This window comes from Osmia bicornis, chromosome 6, assembly GCF_907164935.1.
Source record: "Osmia bicornis bicornis chromosome 6, iOsmBic2.1, whole genome shotgun sequence".
Classification (NCBI taxonomy): domain Eukaryota; kingdom Metazoa; phylum Arthropoda; class Insecta; order Hymenoptera; family Megachilidae; genus Osmia; species Osmia bicornis.
The window spans coordinates 105,534-133,499 of NC_060221.1; the positions used below are offsets into that span (position 1 = coordinate 105,534).

Consider the following 27,966-nt stretch of genomic DNA (forward strand, 5'->3'; position numbering starts at 1 on the left):
TTTTAATTTAGCTGATAAACAGCTACGTTCATCCTAATATTCTGTCTACTTCAGTAGAGTTCCTGGAATAATATTCTCCTGGAATAATATGTATAAAGGGAGACTCGTGAAAAGGCGTACATTTGCTGAAACGCATTATTATTCGAATCAAGTTATCTTCTTAAAATTATTACGAATTAAATGGCACTAATTATTATCGGATACTTTATAACCCGAACGAATGGTGAAAACAATCCATCTTCCATTCTCTGAAAACTCATCTCTCGAAGGCTGTTATGCTTCCATCAAAAACATTTGTCTCGCACGAGTCCGAGCAATTAGCTAGCCACGTTTGTATAAATATTTTTCCACATCAATCTTTGTTTTCACTGTCAACAAGTAGCGATCACTATCAAGACGAATATGAAGGACAATAATAATTTTAGAGAAACAGTGTAAAATGTAGTAAATGAAAATAATATGAAATACAAAATTAAATTAAATTAAAATCTACGTAAGTACACTTGGTACTTGGTACACTTGAAAAAAGAAAACAAGTATTTGTAGATTTTTTAATTAGAAAATTTTTTATTTATTTAGTTTATTTATTCCAAATCCCTACTGCGTTGTATCCTTTTATTGTATCCCATTGTTAATCAACAATATTACTAAAATTTATTCAGAAGAGAGGAAAATTTTTAAACGAGCATACAGAGCATCCATTGGTTCTTCAGATTTATTATCAAGAGCGGAATTTCCTCGATTACCATTTCCGTGGTAATGGATAGCTTCCGTCGTGTCGCGTCGCGTCGCGTCGCCGCAAAAACAACGTCCGTTGTTTTGGCCAACATGTCGAGGATAATATCGTAAAGTTTCGTTAAGGACTGTCCCGCACATTTTCCTCCCAAGCCAATATCGTGTTCATGTCTTTAATGCCGCGTGTGCTCCATGGTTCGAGCGGATCGGTGGGCGACGTCGCCGGTGAAACCGCCTTATTCCGCTCGATCGATTCCCTTCTCCTTTCGCCGGAATCCTCCGTTTCCTTCGGCGATACCCTGTGCATGAATTGCGCAGAACAAGAATACCATTAAACATTAAACCAACGGTCAATCGGAGAAGCGGCTATGGTTTCGGGGAACTAGGAACAGGATGTCCCAGTGAACTCGGCAGGATGGGATGCTTGTTAAATTGCGATTTACCGGAAACTTCCTTTTTTTTTCGAAACTTTCGTTTCATCTATGGAGGGTTACAAGAATAATTTTATCAGTTAATTCATTATGTTAATTGATTATAATTGACGGTAATTAATATTAATGCCAAAAAAATTCACCAAATGTCAAATAAGACAAATTAGAAAGAAAAACGGGGAAAATAAAATGGAACTATTAATTCCATAAATATAGAAAAATCATTTTTTCAATAGATATTCATTGTACACTACCACAAAGACATTTTTTCCCTTCAGGTATCACGGTACAAGTCCAACATTTTTTTTTTTTTCCTTTCTTTCTTTTTGTTTCAAACGGATTAATTTTGTATTTGACATACACGAAGCAAACAATTCAATTTGTTTTGTAATAACTGATTGTTTCCTGCGTTTACATTTTTTCTCTCGTGACCCATATCATCCTGCAGTTGTTCTCAGTACTTTTTATCAAATTGTTTCGTGTATGACCGTTTCCATTTTCCTCGTACATACTTTTGAAAAAGAATTACTACCGATTGATTGATAATTTATCGTTTCCAGCCAATTACAATAATTCAGATTGCAGTGAAATCAGATGCAACAACAACAACAACAACAACAATAACGGACACGTATTTCCTGTTTCCCCTGTATTGCCATTTTCCCTAGAGAAGCCTGATTTGATCGCGAGTGTAAGTACTACATTAATTTACATGTTGCGAGCGTTATTCATCGTTTAGTCGAAAATCTTCCCATATAAGGATGAAAAATATATTCCCGTAAACTCCTTTTTAGACCCGTTTTTCCTGATAAAATTTTCGCTATCTTATATAGATCTCTAAATACTCACCGTTCCTCGAAGCAAGGAGCTCTATTCTTGTCTCGAAAACGTGTCCCAGTTCTTGCTTTTCTTTTTATCAACACTTTCGTGACTTCTACGAAGCGTACCGTTTCATTGTTCGAGTTCGAGGTGTCGTAGCCTCGAACAACGGGGCAGAGCAACGATTAATCGTCACAATGAAATCATTGTATACAGGTTGCACGAATGGTTGGCAGTGTTACGTGGTAAGAGCACAATTCTAGAGAGTTCGAAACGCGATCTTAATTCCGCCCACGGTCGAGGATTTAGATAAAAAAAAAGAAAAACGAAGAGAAGAAGAAGACGGAGGAAACGTGGCTGCGAAAGTTCCGCAGAAAATTGCGACAGAGGAAAACATGGACGAATCTAAATGGGAAATCTATGTTCCAATATTGCGTGTTCCACGAGTCTCAACATGTCGACACAATCGATTGTCGATGCTATTGTGCAGCCGAGTGTTTCCAAGAGTCTGTGTGACTTGCCACGAACCCCACGAACGCCACGAACGCCACGAAACCCTTTCTGGACGACTATTATGTTGTAATTACTTTTCCAAGTCGGAGCAGGAAATTGTGTGTTTTCTATGCTTTCGTTTCTCTGCCGGATAGAGTTTCGTTGAAAGAAGACCGACCTTAATTTGCCGCTTCTCTTTCCTCTTATGTATGTTAGTCTTGTTAAATTTTTCAGAATTGAGAAGATGTAGAAAAGCTTATAAAATAATCTGATACCTGTTTCTGGCCGTTTTTGGTCGACGCTTCTGACAATGAGCTTTACTTCTCGATCCACAGCTAACATCGTTCTGCTTTGTTTGCGACTTAATTGTCTCGATGGATTCGTCGAGGATGGTTTCACTTGGATGGTTCGATGGGTTCTCTTCAGGCTCGTTGCGCAACTGCTGGTATCGAGGATTTCCTCCGTCGCCGCCGTCGCCGCCGTCGCCGCCGCCGTCGTCGGATGCGGAAGACGTCGATGACAGGTCGTCATCGGTGTGCCGCGAACGTCTCCGTGCCGTGATAAATCTGCTGTTAGCTGATCTTATTCTACGGAGACGGGCAACCGTTCCTAGCAGGTTGTCGCCTGCGATAAGACGATCAATTTTCTTAAATTCAACGCGACACTTGCTGCTCTATCGATCGCGTGCCAACACTTATCTTGGATAATTCTATTTTTCGTATGCACACTGATCTTCACTAGCGTAATTCATGAGACGTTACATACTATGTAAACATTATCTTTTCAAAGGAACGTTTCATGATTTAGTTGGGTCTTTGAATGATAAATACTAAATAATATATCAAAGATATTAATATTTACATATAAAATGTATAAGAATTAGAAGGAAAAATTCATAATTACCACCAAAATCGTTATCACTCGATTCAATGAAATATTGTTTCTTCTTGACGGTAACTTGTTCCTCCATCGGTATCTTGGTCATCGTGAACTGTTCCAAAATTTGCAGATTTATTTTTGGATTAGCAGGCGAATCAAAATCATTGGCAGCACGTTCCGCTATTTTCAATAGCATTTTAGAGTCATTCGTACTTTCAGAGGCAATCACAAGTTCCAACAGTGGATCCTGATAATTTTCAGTCAAGCTCGAACCTAATTCTAAGACAAACAAGTAAAAATACTTGGAAATTTTTCTGCCTCCAATTTTTATTGTGATTACAATAGTAATAGTAGACAATATGTACATATAGTTAGACACTTTAACGCTTTGTCACATAAAAATTCAACAATTCCATGTATTCCATTTATTCTTTTAATTCTAATTGTACAAAAGAGAAATATAATAACAAGTACAGTATCGATCAAAGTAAACTTCTCTATAAGTAACTTGTAAATATCTTCTTATTGTTAGAAGAAAGTTTTCAAATGAAACACTTTCTTCTCGCTTGCAAATGAGAATACCCTCCTTAAAGTTCACCCTCCGCATTGCGGTGCTTCGGTGCCACGCACTATAAGAGATTATAAATGCTAAAATATTTCGGGTTTTTGCGTTTTCTTAAAGATGCATATTTTAAAAAAGTATAATAGATTGACTTTTCGAAGCCCGCGATTATAAAAAATTTCATGCTCTACAAACCGTGCATTATTAAGAATACATATTTCTACTCACTGTTCGCATTCTTCAAGTTCTTTTCCTGAATATCCACAGGTTCGTTAAATTTTTTATCATGCTCAGTTTTATCATTTTCTTGCTTGTTCACGATCTCTGGGACGGATTTCCCTTTTATCGATCCTTTATCTTGATTATTCGTTGTCAACTTTGTTTCTCCATCATTGGCAATTTTTGCTTTCGATTGTTTTACGTCAATGTTAGTTGGAATCGATCCAGTGGCAGTGGAGATGTCCAAGTCATGGGCAAATGCCATAACGTCCAAGGCTGCTGTTAATGCATCCCCGAAACCAGCAGTCACCGCTGATACCCCAGGCTCGGCTAGGTTTGGACTGTGAAAGCAAATAAAAGAAAATTATTTTCTTTCTAAATCACTTTTAATATATTAATATATTAATATCGACAAAATTAGGCTTTTCAAAATTCCTACTTCCCTTATGTCGCCATTTTCCCAAGGGATGTCCACTTTGCTCCATACTGTACATGTTAATTCGCTTCTTTTTTTCTACAATTATTATTTTCTACAAAATAATTTCTCTTGAATTCCTATGTGCATAGAGAACATACATTCGTTGATGGTACTGGAATTCTTGAATTATCCTTTTCTAATGATAAGCATTTATGAAACGTTTTAGAACTGCTAATATCAATGATTACATATTCTGATTAATTTTTTAATTCTACAAAGTAAAATAAAATAATAGGTACTAGAATATACATATAATTGATTATTGGTTCGATTCTGAGAAATCAATTCTCTACTATAGTCAACAGTTTTATTGTTCCGCATTTATTCTGCATCTCGGTTAAAGTTTCCAGACCATTCGGAAAGTTAATGTTGCTAGAAGTGGAAACGGGCAAGCAATTACACAGGTGATAAAAAGCATCGTCGTGGTACGCTCTGAATCATCCGTGCAAGGTCGACAATTGGAAATTTATGTTCACGATGTTCATGGACATGGACATGTGGATTCCACGAGCAGAAAAATATCGGCCTTACATTTCGAACTCTAGAAGTGATATCTCACATTTTGTATTAAATGAACATTTCTGCTGGATAATAAGTTCGTTATATTTACAGAACAAATAATAGCATAGTCTAATTGCAAATATGTACGAAATAAATATGTTTCGCATTGATATGTTTAAATCAATGCTTCACAGATTATCTCTATCATAATGTAAATTTTACAGTACTATAAAATATATAAAAAAACAAAATATTTCAGCAGTATTATTACCTTGCTCTAACTGGTGTAGAAAAGGATGCTCGACCCCACATTATTCGTCGCAATTCTTCTCCTGTCATTCCGCGTTTTCTTAACTCGTTGATTGTTACTTTTCCCACGCGCTACAAACATAGATTTATAGAATGATCTGCTAATTCTTCCTTCTAGAAATTAAGAATTCTCTTTTTATTAAAAATATAAGATTCATAATAGCTTTTTCACAGATAATAGAAAAATCTCGGCCTTCAGTAAATCCGGTTTTGGATTCTACGAGTTTCATCCTGGGCCTGTTGAAAGACTCATCAAGAAGGCTCTCTAACAGGACGAAAAGCTTGGGATACAAGATCGGATTAACTGAAGCATAAAGAGTAGCCGAGATTTTTGTCGAGAAATGATGCACGTAGAGGCCGAAACGAACCTTCTAATAAGTGTAGGAAATTTTTTATTCTTGATTAATTCTCTTTTTTCTTTGTGATGTCATAAAAATTGATAAGTTTATAATCGAATGATACTAATGTTGAAAGTACCTTGTTGAGTATTTACAAAGAAAATTCGATACATATTTTAAAAATAAAAATAAAAAGAAAGGAAAAAGAGCATTACCTTCCAATTAGCCACAGCACCTTTTCGTTGCTTCGCCTTGGTCTTCGATTTACTTTTAATCACCAAAACGCCGCGTTGCTCAGATGCTGGGTTGTTCGGGTCATCACCAGGCCCAAGTTTAATACTGTATTCTTGCAAATAATTCTGTGCATCCTTCTGCGATACCGCTCTCTCCAGGGAGACCACGATTTTCGCCCACTGGAAGCAGTTAAACTCTAATGATTTTATCGACAGCTCTAGAAGAAGGTCGTTATTAAATATTTGTGAAATATTTCACAAAAGAAATATCAAAGTACGACAGTGTCTTGAAAAGAGAAAATGTGCCCTGAAAATTGTATGCCATTTCGAATTAAACATATTTCTAACATAATTTTCAATTATTATGATAAATATGTATGTACCTATAATGAAATTTAGTTAACAAAATTTAGTTTTTATTTATGTAAATCGATAAAAGTCTTCTTTATTGAACAATTTATATCTTCTTTCATTTCCAATAAATAATAAAATAATAAATCCTTGTAGAATTATTAACACGTGATAGACTTGACGCGATTAACATAGATATTGTTAGAATCAATCTAATGAAACCTTCTGTTTTGTAAAGATACTACAACTGTTAATTCCTCAATTTATTGAGGAGTTTCTGTGGAATCGGCACAAAGTAGGTGAACTAAAGATAGCAAACAATTTAACACGTTAGTTCCCGAGATCAGCAGTTAATTATATCGTTCAGCACATATTTACTTGCTTCACCCACTCCTTCTCGCTTTGCTCAATCACGTGCGCGTAAGTGTTACCCATCATGGCAATTAGCATGTTCAGTAGTAGTATAGGTACCAATACCATGAATATAGCGAACACCATCTTCGACAAATTCGGGTACGTGGTGTAGCTGAGGTCTGTGTACTGAAACAAACAATTATATTATTTTCTTTACTATAAATTAAATACCAAAAATAACACAAGTTCGAACTTTTCATACTATTTTCATTATAATCTGTGAAAAATTTATTTCTAGTCTGACAATGAGAAAATTTTTCAACAATTTAATCTGAAACATTTGCAAAACTATAAATATATTAATATTTATGGATGATTAAAAGTAACAAGAAATTTTAAATTCTTTTTCTTCAATTAATCTGACTGATATAATAGTTTCTAGGATATAATAGTTGGAATTTTTCATGTACAACTGTGAAACAGGTATAACATTCCTTGATACCCGAGCGATTAAGCAGCTTGAAAAATAAAGTGCATGATGCAGCGAATCGGCAAAAAAAATCGTGTCACGAGCAAGTGCGCGGCCATCAGAATCGTTTCGTGGATTTTCGACCGGAAATTCGAACGCAACCCCGTTCCTCCGCTTTTTAATTCAACACATTTCACTAAATTGTTAGGCGAACCGTAAAACCGAGCAATGATTTTTAACGGATGTTTCGTGAATGTTATTTACGAATGTCCATGTCCATTGTGAAGATGACCATGTGTATATACCATACATACGAGTATATACACGTACTGTAATTAAAATTGTCAACTAAATTGTTTTTTAAATAGAAATTGGCGACTTCAAACGAAATAAATAGAAGACAATAAAGATACATACGATAAAGATGTATGTACCTATATTGAACTCTATATACTGGAGCAAATAATTTTATTATTTTTAACATTCATAAAACATTATTTTATAGTCTGATTTACAATTTCAAATATCAAAATGTAAAAAGAGAGAGAAAATGGTGGGAAAAAAGTTGTTAAAATAAGTAAAAAATAACGAAAACTAAAATTCTAAGGCCCAAATTCGAATTGATCCTGAGGGCCTCTTCATACGGCAACACGGGGAATAAAAGGATGATTTATATGTAGTCGGGCTTACGTTATAATCGCCGAGGGTTACTTGAAACAGTGCCATCCATGTGGAGTGATAGGAATTATAGAGAGATGATTTCACTCCCGGAAAGCCTTTGTACAAAAAGTAGAACGACTGGCAGAAACCGAACAGCACCACCATATAGATTATCCCGAAGGTCAACATGTCGCCGGTTATCATGCTGTAGACCATGGTGACGAATGGACCGGTCAGCCGGATAGCGCTTTTAAAACAGTCAAACGATGTGCGGTACAGTTCAGGGCCAATTTTCGGCCAATTTTCGGCCAATTTTCAGAGGCTACGCCCCTTTCCTCCTGCCTCGACCGACTCAATGGCCTCAACGTCAGGCCCTCGCGCGGGGCATAGAGAGTGACGGGAGGTAAGAGGCGTGGCCTCTGAAAACTGGCTCTGCATTAACACTATATGTATATTTTTCTACTATTTATAGAGCTTAAGAATAAAATGAAAATGTCTCCTTCTCTCTTCTATTTTCCTTTATTTCAAGGAGGCTTTGCTTTGCGTTGCGTTAACAAGGTCGATGCTCCGATATCGACCAAGTATCGATGTTCCTTTTCGAGTTTAGAGTTTAGAGGTATCCGTGCATTCTGCAACAGATATCGATCCTTGGACGTATTTACTGTCAGCGAACATAGTCGTGTCATGGACCAATTCAATGGTGGGTGGTCCGTAGGATAGGAATGCAATGACTGGCATCTGCTTCCGGAGTACATAACGCGATTACAAACGCAACGATCTTCTAGCTGTCGATGCGAACGGTTTATTAAATTTCCAAAGGGTTAAACCTTCCTAACTGACGCTTCGCACTGCCAATAGGAATTTCCTATTGCATAAATTACCTTATCTATTAAAACACGTTACAATTCTGAATTAGAATTTTCATATTAGCATTTTAGTCAAACTTGGCATTATAGCGCGCGCTTAGTGAACTTGTCGCCGGCATACATAGATTAATTTAAGTCCACGTACGAAATACCGTCGAAATGCAGCTGGAACTTTGTCATATTAAGCAGTAAAAAATATTTTATATGTACTTAGGTACACGAAACGTTACTATAAGAACTTGGTTGTAAGGATTTTGAATTGATGTTCTTGTAGCAGGATGGGTGCAGATCCCTTTCTGACAACTTCTAACGTACTTACCTAATTCTAAACATTTTGTCAAAAATAAAAATAAAGAATAATATCAATTCAATAGCTGATGTTATAGTGCCATTTTATTACCATTTTCTTTTCTATATTACTTAAACTTGGTAAAAATGGTAAAAAACAAACACCCTTTGAGCTGCAAGGTCCTCAATTTTAATTAACAAGATATTATTAAAATAATTTTTAATTAAAATTGCTTGATTGTTAATTGGCGGACGAACAAGGAGAAACTTTCAATAGAAAAAGATATTACAATACATGGACGGCATGGTCCAAGGTAGTATTAAAGTTAATCAATCGAATGGCAGTGGTGGTCGCATTAAATTTGCAATGGATTTCGTGGCTTCCAAGGATTTCACATTAAATTTCACCATAATTCACGGCAATTGCTCTATCACCATCAGCACCATCAGCACCATCAGCACCATCAGGCTATAATTATGATCTCTTCCAACTAAAGGATCGCGCGTTTCGAGGCAGATATGCAGCGCAGATTTGATGCTAAACCAGTTTCAGTAAAATTGACTAATATGCAATATACATTTTGGAAAAATATTTTGCTCAGCATTCTCATCGTTCCATGAATCATTAGATTCAAGTAACAATTTATCCAAATGTGAAATTGGATAATGTGAAATGTAGTCTACAATGGCGAAAGTGTTTCCTACTCTCAATGAGCAATGAGAGGAGGAAAGATTTTTTTTTTTTTCTTCCTTTTTCTCCTTTTAAGCTGTGTGTCAACCAGATTGAAAGAGGAGAGAGTCGCGGAAAACCAATCGAGAAATGACACAGTGGAAGAAGCATCGATCGAGCTACCATTAAGCGGAACGACAGCTCGGTCCCTTCTCGCTTCCGTTAATCGATCGGTGACCTTATCTTGTCAAGAGTTACCGACACTCATAAATCTTCGCTTTTTCCCACTGCTAACTAAGTTCAAGGGAAAGTACAGTCACCGTGGAAAATAATAAAATCGAAACAATACCAGTTGGTACACCGATCGACCTATACGACTTATGTAAATGTTTTAAAAATGCTGGAGGGACTAATGTTTTCGTTGTTTTAAAAAATTACTAATTAATAAAAATCATTTTTTATAAACATTTTATTTGCACCTCTAATGAAAATTTAAAAAGTACCTTTCATAGATTTTAATTATATCACTTGTTTTAAGAATCGGTATATGATTTGTCCTGATTGGGTATCTATCACGTTATCATCGAATGGTTCGATTTCGAGGAAGGATTTAGATTTAGGGTTTGCATTGGTTGTAACAAGCGATCCACTGTTTGGAGAATCGGTTTAGTTCCACCAATTGCCGGACCGAGCTTATGTCAGACCGACTATAGCTCAGAAATCCGAATTAGGTTCTTGGATGGTAGAGATTCGGATTCATACCATACCTGGTTGGTTGGTTATGCTACTATCTCACTCGTTCTCTCGCTTTCTCGGTCTCTGAGGATTATACCTCGTTAGGCTTGTGAATCTAAACTATGCGGGTTTGCATCTTCTCGGGTAGATGAGCCACAATAATTATGTTCGCTTCATGTGGCTATAATTAGAAGTCTAGGCACGATGCTTTCGTGCCGACGAATTTGAAATATTTCCTCGTTAGGTAAGTGGAAACGTAACCAAATTGTTATACATCCAAGTTGATTATTTTTATATTAGAATAAGAGATCATTTCTCCTATTAAATATTAAATACCAACAGATTAATAGAATGTATTACATTATTGGGTTAGAAAATGGAATATACCTATTACATTTAATCTAACATTAATTGTTTCTCTTATACCATATTGACTTCATTTTTGAAATACATATTTTGAAAAATATCAATTTAAGAATACTCTCTTTCACAATTTACATTCTGCGAGTTGTGTTTCAATCAAGACGAGGAAGAAATTGTCAAATTTCGTGGGAAATTAATCTAAGGCGCAACGGATGGCTTATTGCCAAGTGAACGGCAGCAGTTATGGAGGACAAGAAATCTGGTGGTGAGAGTTCGAAAGCCTTTGAGGAATTACGCCCCTAGTAAGTACTAACCTGTATGTATGTATTTACTGTACACCTTCAACCGAGAGTTCGAGACAAAAGAGGAGCCTGATGGACAATAATTAAATAATTACAGTAGGGGGAATGCAGACGCTTTTACGTGGATACTGGTCCAATAAAGAAAATACTTTTTCGACGCGCTGCTTCATGCTGGATAATATCATTTGTTTCAACCCTTATTACGTTCAATTAAACCCAGGCTTCACTGAAAGGATTAATGATCGATATCGCCAGTTCTATCCTTTTTCAATCACATCGAAATTCTAAAAACGTCCTCTTAAATGACGAGAATAAAAATTTAATAACAATTTTAAGTGATCACCAATATATAGGTATTATGTCCTTTTTATCCGAATTCCACTCATTGTCAATCTCGTAGACGTTCGTCAAAGTGACGTCGAAATCGTTTAGAGTCAAAGAGCTTTCGGCTTGAAATCACGGCAGGAAGGATAGAAAAGAAGTCGTCTACGAGCAATGAAACGTAGAGACGAAGAAAGAGGAGCTGAAAGTTCTGCAGTAATACCTGCAGGAAAGTGGCCATGGAAAGGACGTAGAGGCGCACAAGCGAAAAACGATTGCCAAGAGAGGCGTGTGCATGGTAATGCGAAATAGCCGGCATTATCTCGTCGTAAATCACGTAAAAAAGGGGTTTGAAATGCGGAGGCGCCTATCGTCTGTCCGATTATAAATGCCTTCCTTTTTGCTTCACCGGCAAACGGATTTAACGAACGGAATTTCGTGAAAATCACCCTCGAAATTCACGTTCTATTGCCGATTGATTGCCGATTGATCGTACATCGATCGAGCGAAAATGAAAGTCTCTCATCGGCTTAATACGTTACGCTTCGAGTGAATTTCATACGACAAATTCTATGAAATTTTGTTGTTTTTTTTTTCAATCGTACATAGGTATATTCAGAATGACTTGTACGAAAATTGGCAGGTGTAAAATTTAATTGAATTGGATTTTTGTCGCGTACGCTTTATCGTTGAAACGTGACCCATGATGAATTCAGGTATTTTGCGATGGTAGATTCTGATAAAAATTTAAATTGATGTATTTAAATCAAAAATTTTACGTTTCATGTGCGATTGTTTTATCTGCGAAACTATATTTTCAGTAATTTTAATGTAGATTTTATTGTTAGATATACCTAATATAGTTTTGTTTAAATTTTATATTTGATTGTGGAATAAATAATTCTAAAGGTGATGGTAAAGGAAATAATATAATAAGTCTATATAGAATTATATCACGATTTTTGTATAACAGCATTTCGCAATTATGTAATTAATAATTCTTCATTCTTGAGCTGTTAGGTTTTCTTATAAAGTTTAAAAGGCTAATTCAGCTGAAAGATTCGGCTGAAAATCTTTGAATTACGAAATCGCTATATTTTTCGTATAGTATGGTATCGGTATACATAATTGACTTTATGTCAGCATTGCTGCTTGACTATCGCGCTGTTCTTGTCTTCTCACCAAGCAAGGGTCCGCCCTACTCCGAGGAATCGATAGCTTGGGAAAATTCCTTGTATTTTCCCCAAATTCTTGGTATTTGTGGCCTAATTAATTAAAATCAGAACCCGTATTTAACAAGAGGGCCCGTTATGTTACCAATTGTAAGCTCCACGTAAAAACTTGAAACCCAGATCATCCCTGCTATCAGTAGGTATTAGATTTCTTAGTTTCTTCGCGTGAGGTCGCCAAACGTTGAACCTTAAAATATATTGTAGATAAGCTAAATTCCATGTTTTCAATAATACAAAAAATTTACTGGATAATAATTCTGCTGAAAATTCCTCTCAAATTAATTCTGATAAATATCTTAAAAATCTTAAAAATGTTATTTAAACTCTGCATCGCTTGCTAAGCTCGAATTATCATAGTTTCCTGGAAATAGAAGCAGTTTGTCTTCTTTAAACAAAATTAGGACGTACAATAAAAATATGTTGTGTGACATTTTGAGTAATAAGTGTATAATAAACCGATGTTGCGTGTCCAAAGCACATAACATTTATCGAGCACTCTTTTATCATTCTTCATAAATATTTCTGTCGTAAGTTCGCAAGCTGCACCGACGGAATTTCGAACCCATATAGGTATTCGCTCATTAACCGGCGTTTTGTTAACAAAAGCTACTACAACGCTGTTAATAATTCATATTTTATTAATGAAACCGGTGTATCAGATGAATTTTCACTTACAAACGCGGCCTGGTTAATGAAACGGACACACATGAATATTCGATCGTTAAGCGTTATCATGGAAACGAGGTGTATAGGTGTAATGATCAAATAATAAAACGCGAACTGTGTAAATCTGATGACAGAGGGGTTCATGGGTATGTACCATATATGTATGTAACACAATCTTTAGTTAGACATACTATTCACAGTTGGGCACTTTTTTATTTAAAACAAAATTAAGAAATAAAAGAAACGAATATTTATTCCAAATAAATTACAAATAAGTTTATTTGAAAATCAGAATGTATGTAAATAAATTCGAAAATTCCAAACATTTGATTATTTTAAATAATAATGCAAAGAAAGAAATAAGTAATAGTAGGTATAATAAATGTAATTGTACATTGCTAACAAAACACACTGGTGAAAGTTAATGGTATTGCATATTGGAGTGGTAGTACCACACATGACACATGAAAAAGGCATCTGCATTTATTATTTAATATTGTCAGAGAAAAGTCACCATAGTGTGGTGTTTTACTTTAAAAAGCCCTTTGTAAAAATCTATAAAGGATTAAGGTTACCTGTTGCTAATAAAATCAGTTTGTGAATAAGTAAGAGTAGAATATTGATCGTAGAAGAGTAGAGGGAGTATGTACATATATGGATACTTACCCAGCGAAAAACATCAAAAGAAACCAGGAACCAGGTACAGCAACGACGAGGATCGCGTCTTCGGCGTGCCTATTCCCGGCAAGACGACACGGAATGCACGCGAGTATGAGCAGGTTGCTGATCAGGAATATCAGCTTGGCAGGCTCGTGACTCTGAAAGGCAAATGTGCAAGTGAAACGTCAGAGGTGGCACGTATTCTTGCACGCTTTACTTTACTTTACTTTACTTTACGGCCTCCCGCAGAGGAATCGATAGGCCATGAAATTCCGTGGCAAAGGGAATGCATCGCAAACGAACTTAATAATTTAATCTCCATCTTCCACGCGACATTGTGTTTTAATCGTTCCGTGTCATGATATGATATACGCTCGTGTAAGGGATTAGAAAGATATTTACGCGTCCAGTGTTCTGATAACTTCATTATTACGCTTTTCCACAAAAAATCGAGCACAACTATCGGATTTTATTTTAGAATTATACTGCTACTAAAACTACTGTAAAACTGTAATTAATCAAAAAAGTGTAATTAACACTTTTGAATGTCAAACTTCCTTATCGTTAGATGTTAAAAGGGTTATTAACGATAAAACAACCATTTGTGGATTTTAATGATCCTATGATAGTAGATCCAATTTAGTAGACAAAGTGTCAAACAATGATATATTGTGAGAAAGATACCATCTTGTACTTTGGTAATGTATGTATGTAAGTACCTATGTATTACCTACATACACGACGGAGATATTCTAGCACAGAAGTTCGAATTGAAAAAAAAAATGGATCTCTTTTCTTGCAATTTCTTAAACTGTACAATTTCGAAAATGTACCTACATATAAATTCTATGGTGAAATTTGTGAAATTAACGAATTTATAACTACTCAAAAACGATTAAGTTCTGTAGCCCGCTTAGAAAGATTTATCGCCACGTTATTTATTACAAAGATGTTTAAAAGCTGAAATCCAAAATAACAATAAATCGTTACTTTCAAGTATTTTAAACATACCTAATACCTATACGGTAAACCGGGGGTGATAGTAACAATTTGATTTTTAAAAGACGATTACGAAAAAACTATTACACTTACAGTGTAATATATGAATTTATTTCTACAATGCAACGCGTTTATTATCCGTAACTTAGCCGTATGGAAGTGACCGATAAAAAAGTTAAGTATTGAAAAATTACCAACTGTTTCAGGAACGACAGTAAACCAATGTTGATGATTTCACCGCCTAATTGCACCAGAATATAACTCAAGACGCCTATCACCGTGATACACTCGGCTATCGTGCGAGCAACTTCCGTTACTTCTTCTGGCCACTTCATAAGAGCAGTATCGACGTTTGAGGGCCTTAAGTAGACAGCCAGGGATAACGACGTCAGGTGAAATACCAAGATGATCAGACGCTTCAGGAACTGTAACTTTTATTGGAGAACGGTAACATTGATTACTAGCGATGCCCGGGATATGGTTGGTAGCAGTACGAGGGTCAATAATTATCCGTACTATTTCTATAATTTATTAGAGCAACAGTGAAGGAGGTATAAAAGACATTTGTTCCAACGTTCTATAACATATGTATATGATATTTGAGAACCCAATTACCGTGTTAAGCCACTACCGGTAGGAGCTTTTTACAAGAGGCCAAGATTGAAAACTGATCGTCAATTATCTATACAATTATCGGGGGCAACGTAGGCCTTTCTTCGTTAAGAGTAACAGTAGATTTTTGGGCCTTGGGATAGCCTAGTCAGCTGATTGAGGCCCGGGACAGGGAAGCCTGCAGTGCGGGTAGGTGAAAGGCATCTTTGTTTTTAAAAGCTTGCACCTTTTTCGCGGATAACTATACCTAATTGTTTGTCTAATGTAACTAGTATTGAGTACTACGGACGGCTATGGCCGTCTAGCATAAAGCATTTATGTTTCAAAATAGCAGGCGTGTAATAAGAAAATTTTCAGGTGATAATTAGAAACGTAAAGATTTATGTCAAGAAATTTCTCATTGCAAATAAAATTATGCAATTTTTTTTCTTAAATATGTACATATAGGTATGCTATAGACTTTTGATCTTATGATGAAAGCGGTAGATGCTTATTACCCAAAATTCTATGACACTTATTCCTTAAAATTGAAAAATTTATATTGATTTATTTCAGTTAACAGAACTGTTAACCGAAACGGCTTTTAAAATGGCCGTCTACAAAGTTAACGGAGCGTAAACGCGTAGAATTGATTAAAAAATTCCGTATTTAAATACTGCCAGCTGGGTTTTTCATGCGAAACAATGGAAATAATATACTGCACCCCGTGACGCGTGTATTAGTTTGAAAATTTTCCCTGTTGAAGACAAAAAGCAGAATGCCTGCTCGAGCTAATAAAAGACATAGGTATGTATGTCTTTTTGTACACATACTTGGCAGTTTAATTCGATTTCAAATTTTTTTTTTCATTTATTTGTTTCTGCTGATAATTTTTTGTATTGGAATTTTTGTATTGGAATAATAATTATATTAATTTGAAAACCCTGTATAAGTACAACAGAATATTATAACGTCGCAACATCCATAATGAATCCCACTTGTGGTACTAATTATGGTCAGATTCAAACCATACAAGCATACAAGCGTCAAATGAGCAATTATACCGTGATATTGTACACAGAGATTAGGACAATTTTAGAATAATTAATCAGTATTCACATTGGATGGTAACAAGCCGTTACGATAATCCTGTAAAGAGTCAAGAATTTATATTGAATTTATATTAATTTATATTGAGTATATTTTCATGTATTTAAATTTGCACACCCTCGATTTCAAGACACAAACCGTCGCGTCGCGTCGCGCGTCGTCACTGATTATATTATTCGTCACAGAACACTGTTCTTTGCATTAAATCGTTCACTGCAAATGTATGAACGGTTTAAGGACGTCTGCTCGTTAACCCTTTGGAGGTACGGAACAGCCCATTGGAGATACGGTTATGACCGCAATCAGTTCAACCGTACGACATCGACGAGCATCTTGCCGAGATCATTCAGAGATTGCCGATATCCTGGTGAATAGAGATACCCAGCCCTGAATAGAGATAAATCGCGCGTGTATTCAACGGTTGTAGAAAACCGTCCGTAGCGTCGCGGTCGGGTCGCATCGTCGTCGATGCTACTCGATCGTCCTCGCGTCGAGCACACTCAGATGACAATCACTCCGTCATTCGAACGCTTCTCGATGTCAGTCAATAATCGTTGAAATTAATTTGAAATGCTGCTGCGTTAATAAGTACACGCGATCAACGTTTTCTGTATACTCCTTAGCCCCCCAAGAATGATTAGAACGTACGATTGATATGCATGTCAATTATTATTGCATGTCAAGTACACGTCCACTTGAAGGATAAAATAGAAATATTCGATAGGATGGAGTGTTCAATATATGATTGATAATTATGTTGATTTAATGATTAATTGGCTGTCAAATATTTATCTTATAGGTGGTAATCGATAGAATTAATTAACAATAGTATAAATTGTTTGCATAATGAAATTTTATTACTATTTTATTACTCAGAATTTTGGAATTCTGAAAAATAATACAATTAAAAAAAACGTGAAGATCGTGAATTTAATTTCAAGCCTTGTAAATAATTTTGATTTAATACCTATATCAGATTTTGGAAGCACGCATCGATCACGCATTTATCTATTATCTTATAATTAACAAGATACAATTTGAATTTTCCTTGAATTTACTTGGTAGACAGTTATTATAATATTTGATCGGAGAAATATAGTTGATGGCTGAAGGATTAATGAAGAACACTGTAGCTACTGTAGCATCTCCGCGCGCGAGAAAGCGCATTCTGTTCGAAGCAAAGCAATGAAAAATGTCCGCAAAGGCGCAAAGGAACTGAGGAAGGATATCGTCACGTGGGCGCACTTACCCGCGCGAAGGTCTTCCATTTTTCCTCGAGTAATCGCTGAATAATACCACCGTCCAGCATGTCCAAGTGCTCCTCCTTGGTACCGTTCAGAATGATAAATAGCGCCGAGTTCCAGTCTGAAATAGAAATTCGGCGGGGACCGTTTCAGGTTAATGGAACATCACTTTACGCTCCACTCTGCCGCGATAATTATGGGTTTTGCATTAGCGGCTATATATACATATGTATATCTACATACATACATATAGTATATTAGATGCACAAGTTTCCGCCAGCTTTTTCTGTAACCATGCCACGTGCGGTGCTAAACTTTCTTGCATGTAAAGATAAAAGTTTACGTGGCTTCCGTACCGGGAAGAATTCCTCGGAATCGTTAATCCACCAGTCCAACTTGCCGCGAACCACCGAAAGTCAACTAATGTTAGTTCGATGTACTTGAATTCTCGTTAAACAAACACATAAACGGCTTTGGCGGTAATCACTGTTTTATGAAAAGTATTTAGAGAGTGAATCATCTGTAGGGATGAAGATTACTTTATACTGTACAATACCTATTTCGACCAATTTAGAAGAATATTAAATAATTGTAGGCTGAGTTTCTTTCACCCCTTGCTTTATCATTTCTTTTTAATAATTGCGACTATCAGAGTTAACTATTTACTGTTGCAATAGTCTAGTATTGTTGGCTGGTATTGTGGTTAATGGTATATATAGCTCGAAAAAAAAAGAAATATTTTTGTATCGTGGCAAAGAATGGACACCTTTTTCGAAAGCACCCTGTATATTCAATGAAATCGCAAACTTTCGAGACACTTTAAGCCACCGTGAAAGCAGCTTTGCCTGGGAAAACGCGATCGAGCCTTAGAAGAGCATCGCGAAGAATTTCACGCCGTGAAACGAATCCGATCGCGGGGCATACGCGAAACTTGGCCAAAGTTACCAGGGAAGTCAGGTGAACAAGGTTCGATAATCAATACAGGGAGTGACACGGTTCAAAGTTCATTGGCCGTTGTTCGATATTTGTCAGCTCTCCAAATCTTCTACTACCCCCGCTACGTCCTCGGTGTACCCCTCTGTCTCTATACATTTATCGTGTATTTATCGATGAACGGATGCAATATAAATGCGTGGGAACGCGATTGCAATAAATATCGTATCGAAGACCGTTTAGAGCAGATGCACTTTCGGAAACGTTACAAATCAGCGAATACTAGCAAATCGGGCACAGGCGGAATGTATTGTATACATATACATAGGTTAGAGCGATTCAGAGACCATAAATGAAAAATTAACTTTCATCAATTTTATTGTTCCTTTCGTTTCATCGTAAGATTGCATCCGAAAAACGTAAATTATTTTTTAATATTTCACTCTTATCTCTCTAGAGATGCTATTAAATTTTTGAAGGTGCATTCAAAAAAGATGACGCAGATTTATTCCGACTCCATTTACAATTAGGCATTTCGTACCATTTAATTGAAACTACCACAATTTCATTTAGGTATCTAATCTCTAATTTCGTACAGTTCTATTGTAATTTTAATATGACCTCTACACATCCATCTATCAAAAAAACTAATTACACCAGATTATGGCCCTTTGGATTCTTACCTTAACCATTTTTTCATACAGTGAGTAGTTTACGAGTAATTCACATTTATGAATTAAAATTGGGCACTCGTACCCAAGTAGGTAGTACCTATACTCGTATTCCAAGAAAGCACGAATTCCACGATAGTCTTGAACGTTTAATCTTGAATTTTACGTGGTACATATACTGTTAGATCGGCGCGGCGCGGCGCGCGCGGCGGACATAACAGGGGACCCGAACTTTGCGCAGACGGCGAATTTACTGGAGTACATGGTCGTTACCGCAACTCGTAATTATATCTAACTCTAGAGCAGCCTCTGAGAAGTTTTCCCTGACGGTCTAGTGACTAGTGGCTCTCTTCTCTCCCCACCATTTCTCTTCAAACTATTCTGGATCTATGGTGATGACCAGTCCGCAAAAACGGACGTTGAACCAAAGTTGAATAACGATTTGCCTTTGCCGCTTCGCTAGCCGCTATCACCGATCATCATCCCTAAGTGCTGTGCTCGGATAATTATTAACGTTTTAGCAGAGGCGGCCATCCGTGTTCCCCATAATCGATTTAAGCTATCTTTCCGAGCTTAATTCCATCAGGGAACATCAAAAGTCGATCGCTGCTGATATAATAGAGCGGCAGATTGTATCAGAAACCTCTGTCCCCATGAACGCAGCACACGCCCGATGGATTTTCATGGGGGAAGTCGATGGCAAAGTGGCGTCAGAAAATTCATCGATTCACTGCCCCCTTGCGCAATTAAATTAATATTATTACTCAAATTTTATAAATTATCATCACCTAATCTTGACCTAATCTAATCATTAATAACCAGAAGGATCGATCAGGTAAACTTCTAGCACAGGAAAGGTGTTACCTCCCCTCGTGGAATATCTTGCGCATTTGCTCTCCTAAGCTCTCGTCTAAAATCAAATAGAAATGAGATAAGGATGTGTTCCGGTAACTTTACGTTAGCTTGCGAATAAAGTAAAGAAGAATCGACAGATTTTAAAAAAATTTCGCTATTCTTCGGAAAATGAACCGTCCATCTTTGATCTCCTCGCTCCAGCGCAAACAAAAACGCGAAAGAAGAGAAGAAACGAGGGAAAAGAGCGAGGAAAGTGCGGGTTGGTTGGGGCTAACTAACTAACGGACCCTGGCTGGGTGGCTGGCCTTGGCTTACAGTAATTAAGCATACCCGTAGAGGGGTGCAAGCCAAAAGTTCACCCCCTTCTGATATACTGACAGCAGGGTTACCCCTCTCTCGCTCCGGTTGGTTCGTCTCGGTTGAGCTATCGGTGAATCCATCGGATGACATCCACGCCGTGCTGGCAAAGACGGCAATGCTTGGGAACGAAGTAAAGGAGAGAGAGAGAGAGGTGGGTGAAAGGATAATGGATTCCGAAACTAAATGAAACGCGAGCACCCGACTCCTCCTCGTCCGCGGCTAATCTCGAAACTTCGTTAAATGGCCGTAATTGCATCCTGCAACGACCCGCTTTCCCTTGTCTTCCTTCTTACCCTTCGTCCTCTCTTCATCCCCCAGCTAGCAATGTGGAACGGGTTCCTGTCGTTGCACAATCTTCCAGGCATCCTTGTTCTCAGCTATGAATCACCTAAACGTCGAGAAAACTCGTCGATAGTACGCTTTACACGAGATACGAAACGAGACAATCGGAAATTTGGATGCAATTTCGCGAAAGTCCGATTGCCTAAAGTCCCTTTAGATGCAGATCGTAGTTAAGCTACGCGACGCGCGACGCGCGACGCCTTTCTGACGGAGATGAATTTCATGGAAATTAGACGACGGGATATCGAGCTCCTCTTCGATAATCTAATCTTTTGATAAACAAATTTAAGTCCCTGAAGTGATTAAATCTGAAGTGATTTGTTTAGCGTTACAGACAGATTTACTTAGGCTTTCAATCGGTCTTAACCACTCGATCGTCTAAATAATTCGATCGTGTACTTGAATTAGCTGAATTCTTTCGGTGGTTTGACCAAAAATAAAGAAAAAAAATTAAGCAGTTGAGTAATCTATTAAATAAATTATCAATGCAACGTGCAACAAACCCGTATCAGCATGCAAGACGAACATCTTTCAAAGGATCAATTCATATCTGAACTACATTCGTCAAAGAAACGTCGATCTCGATCGTGATTAGAAAAAGGTAGGGCAATTACGTAGCATTAGCGAGTGTACTCGGCAGCGACTTAAGGCCACGGGTCCTAACAATTATGCGAAGACACGTCACAAAGTGAGTGGCCACTTGAGCGTGGCTTGTGAACGACGAGGCCAGGACGACGACGACGACGACGACGACGACGACGATTCTCGAAAGCGTGTAATTCGATTAGCATTACGACGTACTTGTTCTGCCGTCGGGTAACAGCGTGTCGAGTGCATTGAGGGGGTATGCCGAGCAGGTGATATTACTGTAGCGCCAGAATTCTCGTGCAGACAGTTCCAACATCTCACGGAAGACCTCTGCACGACCCAGCTGGCAGGCGAGCGTCAATGGGGTCAGTCCAGCCGCGTTCACGATCCCATTGCGAGCTGGAAGCTTCGGATGTCGAAGAGCATAGCCGAACATATCCTGCGTTAGACAACCACCTTTTTATCAACTTTCCACGGTCTTCTATTCTATTCTATTCTATTCTATTCTATTCTATTCTATTCTATTCTATTCTATTCTATTCTATTCTAATCAATCTAATTTATTTTCAACCAACTCATCAAGTACCTACTAGTCTTTTCAAACAGACAAAATGATATACCTAATAGAAACAATAAATTTCTATTCTTATCGTTAGAAGTATTTTAAGATATAATACTAATCTATTTTATTAGATACAGTTTTCAATACATATTGAAGTATCAATTTATTTTACGTTACAACATTACATAAGCAACTATGTAGTTGATGAAAAACATGTAAACCTTCGCTCTTTGACCTTTCTCAATCAAGGTATATCGGGTGTCACCATAAACAAAGCATTCTCGTTTAAAAAATACAGGTCAAAGTACTTGAGTGTGATATTTTATTACCTAGGTAGCTACGTGGTTATAAAACATCCATTAAAATGAAGCAAAGTAATTAAAAACAATTCGAAACTCTGTTTCTAATTACTGTTACAAACTTTGCCTTGATAAGCTACTGCATTATTTTCCATTATACCATACACGGGTAACTTTCCATATATGGTACATATGTATTGTATGTATACTGTTACCCTCCGTATAAAAATAATCGAATCTAATAAGAAAATCACATAAGCGGTCACATAAATTATTCAAACCCAAGTACAGCAAATTGAAAATAATAATTTTGGAAAGAAGATTGGGGAATAAGCAAAAAGTTTTTAATTTGATTAAAAATTATTATTTTATAAATTTTAATAAACACTCCTGTAAAAGAAAAAAAAAAAAAAAAAAAAGCAAAGGTTTTGGCAACCTAACGATTTATCAAGTATGACACTTGAACTATGTATTTTAATTAAGTACCACCTATCTGATAGGTACCTAAATAACATAGAAGATAATTAAAAATAGGTTAGAATAGGTAATTTGGACTAGGGTTAAAATTTCAAGCCCATTGAGAAAAGACTTACCAATTTATCACAGACTACCACCATGTGTAGTATCATATTCCCAAAAGAATCCTGCTCGTCAGGATCGGCGCCGGAATCGAGGAGCAAGTTATAAACGCTCTCGTTCGCGCAGCAGGCGGCCCAGGCGAGAGGATACTCTCCCAAGTAGGCTAATCCCTCGTAATCCGTATTCTTTGCCGGGTTCATTCGTTGCTGGTCCCTGGGTAGGAAAAAAGTGCCGATTGCGCGCTGAGAAATAATCGCGCCCGCTTCAACAAGGTCTTGCACCAGTTCGTTATTATTGTACGCGATAGCCAGGTGTAGTGCACTAGCGCCGAGGTATTCCTCGCCCTCGACCACGTCGATAGCCAATCGTGGAAAGCACTTGAGCAGGATACGCGCCACTCGCGTGTGTAACCTGCTATCGCATATGATCAGAACATGCAAGAGGGTCTCTCCTAAGGAGCCTCTGTATTGCATCTGCCAGCATGCCCGATGATCGTTCCATTGTGCCAGAGGATCGAGCCGTGACAAGGAAGCTTCTATCGGAAGTACGACTTGCTCGAGGTCCCGGAATTTCCAGCGTAGATACTCCGCCCGATTGATCACCTGGCCCTTCCCGTTCGCGTACATCAGCACACCGAACTGTTCCCTTATCAATTTTTCCACCTCCGATTGGCCGCCCTGATTATACGCGTCTATCAGTTCGCCACTCTTTTTGTAATTCGCCAGACGATATAATAGACATTGGTCCTCGTCGCTCGCCTGACTGATCACACGGTCGAGGATCGAGCCAGCGTCAACTTGGCTACCGCGATCTCGTCGACAGGAGCAGACACCACCCATTCAGACATCCCTCTTTAAGACTCTGTCACTGACGTTTGTCCACACTCGATCCACTCGTACGCTTATCAGCCACCAGCCGAGCGAGATCCTCCTCGAGTGTTCTCTGCTCTCCTCAAGAACAAGGATTCTCCCATGTTTGAACGGTAACCCTCGCCCTCGTATGGCTAACCACGATCGACTCCGTGCGGAGACGGTCCTTGAGATATTCCTTCAGGCCGACGAAAGGTGGCACACCGTTTTCAGGCTATAGCAACCGACAACCGGCAGGTAATCTATAAACAGTGCCTGGCTCCGGTAGACACGGTAGGGTCACTGGGTGATGCCTCAACTCTCTTGGTACACTTATTGTTTTTAGTTTAGCAAAAAATAGTTTTTCTTTTTTCTCTACATACATATGTATATCGTACATAAATAGTGTACTCGTATATGTACATATAATATGGTATTTCTCATCGAGCTATTTTTACATGTTTATATTTTTAAGAAAATAACTGTACGGTTCGTTCCACTTTTTGTTCGCTCGACCTTAGCACAGATACCCCAATCACGTCTGGGTATACCTATGTAGGTACTCGTTCAACTTTACAACCCGATTGGAAGCGAATATAACAGTGAAAACTCAGTTATAACTTTAAAAAGAAGCAACTATATTGCTTTCTACAACTGGAGATAATAAATAATATTAAACTATCCAAGTTACTATACAAATGAATGTAAAATAATTTTCTTCAGAAAACTTTATTTCCAATAAGGTACCTATCTTTTATTGCAGATATTCAAGTATAACCGATATACATAGTCGTCTGTAATATTTACTAGGCGAATGTCTATGTTTGCCGTTAGTAACGAAAGGGTTAAAAGTACCCGTAATCGCATCAGAAGAAGACCAAGACACGTCAAGGGTACCTACTTACCTATATGTACAAAATTCTATGTTTATGCGAGAAAAGCTGCATTGAAGAAACGGGGAAGAGCACGCGTTTCGAGGAATACGAAAAGTTCACCAGATTGCCGTAGCGGAATACCAATTTACTTACGGAACATATGTAACATCCTCTTTGATAAGATCACGCTTCTGGAAAAGGGTTGTTATTCATGTTATTTTCCTCGAAAATATAGAGAATCAATAAAAATAATGAAAAATCATTTTTTTAATCGATCAACTGACCAACTAAATATTATTTACTGATCATTGATCTAAAAATACCGTAAAGCATATCTCAACACACATCGCTATCGCTGCTGATGGATTCTTCAACTTGAGATCCAGAAGTCATCCAGAAGTATTGTTACACGTTCGCTGCCATTGTCGAAACATTGTCGACGCATGATATGTCTCACCCCTGAGATATGTGCCTGGCGTCAACAATGTGTCGATAGCATGACTATCTATCACCACCACCCATCAAACTAATGCCATGACGACTCCTTCGTTAAATTAATGCTGAGACCGTGTGTGTGTGTCCATATTTGACTAATAAAAGGAAATTCTCTATAAATTCTACGACTTTAATGCAAAAACAATGAGCCAATTATTTTCACGAGAATAAGATCAACTGTTTATTAGAATTATTCCGCGTTCCAGGAACACGGCGCGATAATAGCTCAACGGCGAATTTTTCTCGGAAGAAGTTGAATAACGTCATTCGGTGCCGCGGTGGTTTGCCATGGCCGCATGATTCAAAAGCAACGTTATTTGTCGTTGATTCGATGAATGGTGAAACCGGAAAGCAGCTTTCCAAATTGACATTCAGCCGATGAATAAGAGTAAATCACTCCACCTGTATGTATGTACACGTCTGTCGTTCGTTGTACACGCGTTAGCACGTGGAACAATGAAATAGAAGCGTGTATATATGTATGTATGTATGTATGTATGTATATATTTAACCCGATGGAAGTGTATTTATCTTTTTCGGCCGGATAATGCATAGTTCGTAGAAATATCGAGAACGTAGAAAATCAATCAAACGTAGGGAAACACTTTTACCTACTATAATAATATGATACTATTTAAAATAATATTTTTCAGTTGTTTTCTTTTAATTATTCAAGTATCTGTCATTCGGTCACCGATCACCGATGACCCCCACACAGCATTTAACATGATTATTAGTTCGTGTTGAAATTCCAATATACATATGTTATCTATTATACATACTTCTGTTTTCCTCGACCAAATAGCGCAATTCAAGAGCTCTCGAATCTTCTGAACACATCATCGTTTCTGCAGGTATACCATTCACATTCATGTTGAAGGAGGAAATACGTAAATGTAAGTGTATACATATATGGACGATGTTATTACGATATTTTCAGCGGCGATGACTCAACATTTGCGTCGCACAATCGTGCTGTGGTACCAGTCTCAGTGGATCGCATTTACTGTCATTGCACCATTAGTAACTGATAATGACAAGACTGTCGACACATTATCTAAAGAATATTCGGTTGACAATTCTCCACGCGACTATTGTTATGTCTTGCAACGTGAATAAATATCGCTACTATTCGGAAGCTACTATTTTTTTCTAGAAACTCGTTTATCATCGTAAATAACTAAAATAAAAAAAGAGCTTATCTGTAGAGCACGCTGCGCTGTATTAACAACTTGCTATTATTATTAGAAACTTCGAGTAACTGTTTGCTACTAGTAATTAGTGAAGCAATTAGCAGTTTCTATGAAAATTCTGCAAATATGAACACTTGTTAGCTGATTTTTTTTCGTTTTAATTACAGTTAACAATCTATTCTTTTATTGTAAATAACTTTTCTGCTAATCATTTATGTTTACACCTCAATAAATCAAAAATTTATTATAAAAAGTACAATGTATCTGTACTTGTACTTTGTATACATATTGTACTATATTATACACGATTATTTTTCATTCTAGAAAAAGGTTGTGATAAGAACCATTCAGTTATTAACTATAACATTTGTATCTGAAGAATGCCTTGAATCTGCTCAACTCATCGCGCATGTAGTTGAATAGAGGTCCCAATGGGGATCTTGAGTCGAGCGAATAAATTCAACGTCGGGACGAGACTGAGACTAATTCGATGAAAATGCACATTGAGCAACGGAACTGCTTCCCTTATTCCTTGAACCACTTTAGCCGTTTATCTCTTATTTGTGTGTTTATGTATTGTAAGTACATTCTATGTTTATATACCATTTATTCGAACGACAGGGAAATGTAACTTTGTTTCGACTATGGTCATTGTTCGTGAGAAATGGGTGTTTCAAGTGGAAGAAAATTGATTTCTCTAATGAAATTTTTATAACAACGTTTGTATGACAATCGACACGTTAAATGTAATGCTTATAGTATTTACATAGTTAAAATGATATATCTCGAGCCGTTTCTTCGTTTCTACACGCAACAGAATCGCGTGTCCGATAAAAGCGACATATAAATGTTTACGTAGTAAAGATATATATACATATATTAAAGAAAAAGAACGAAAAAAAGCAGAAAACAACACAAGGAAACTGTCATTGCAATAAAATCATAGGGAAAAATTATTCTCTCGACAGAATCGTGAAGCGGACATACTATCTACGCGAGACTTTATGGAGATCGATAAAACACCGGAAATCCCCGTACATTTGAGCGCGACCTGCGTTGTTTACGAGACACCGAATTAACGCTTGTGCCTAGTCTTCCCAACGAAATAAATCCACGGGAACTGATGATCGTTCGATTTATTCTATGCTCGAATTTCACGACTTCAACGAACCAATGGAACGGAACATTGTACAATACAGAAAGTGAATTGATCCTGCGTTATTACAGGATATCCTAGAATTAACGAGGATTCTGCTTATCAATAAAAAAATTTGTTTTATTTTATTTTTCGATGGATTCAACGTTGCCCATACTATTTTATTTTATGTACTTTACATCTGATCTCTTTCCGTTGGTATTTTCATTTTCTATCAGTTATTATTAACTATTGCATGTACAAAAGGTGTGACAATAATCAAGAAGTTTTACAAATTGTAAATTAAATATTAATATAAATTAAAATTTTAGAAATATTTTTGTTTCAATAAAA

The 27,966-nt window shown here is 37.1% G+C and overlaps 1 protein-coding gene across 7 annotated transcripts; it reads right to left on the reverse strand.

Annotated features, from left to right (window-relative positions):
- Window positions 1-601: 601 nt before the first annotated feature.
- On the reverse strand, window positions 602-27,932 carry LOC114873115 (transient receptor potential cation channel subfamily V member 5). Of its 7 annotated transcripts, none has more exons than XM_029181072.2 (14): window positions 26,067-27,932; window positions 23,081-24,289; window positions 21,840-22,065; window positions 17,883-17,998; window positions 15,127-15,363; window positions 13,940-14,091; window positions 7,861-8,077; window positions 6,726-6,887; window positions 5,979-6,176; window positions 5,388-5,497; window positions 4,147-4,478; window positions 3,381-3,635; window positions 2,753-3,101; window positions 602-1,034 (listed from the first exon to the last, which is right to left on the reverse strand). In XM_029181072.2, the coding sequence occupies exons 2-14, from the start codon at window positions 23,903-23,905 to the stop codon at window positions 857-859; spliced, it is 3,357 nt and encodes a 1,118-aa protein (XP_029036905.1). In that variant the 5' UTR covers window positions 23,906-24,289; window positions 26,067-27,932; the 3' UTR covers window positions 602-856. The 7 variants fall into 7 exon arrangements, with proteins under 7 accessions (XP_029036905.1, XP_046142104.1, XP_046142103.1 ...); XM_046286148.1 differs by having other exon boundaries at window positions 23,081-25,379; XM_046286147.1 differs by having other exon boundaries at window positions 23,081-24,980; window positions 25,135-27,932.
- Window positions 27,933-27,966: the final 34 nt, after the last annotated feature.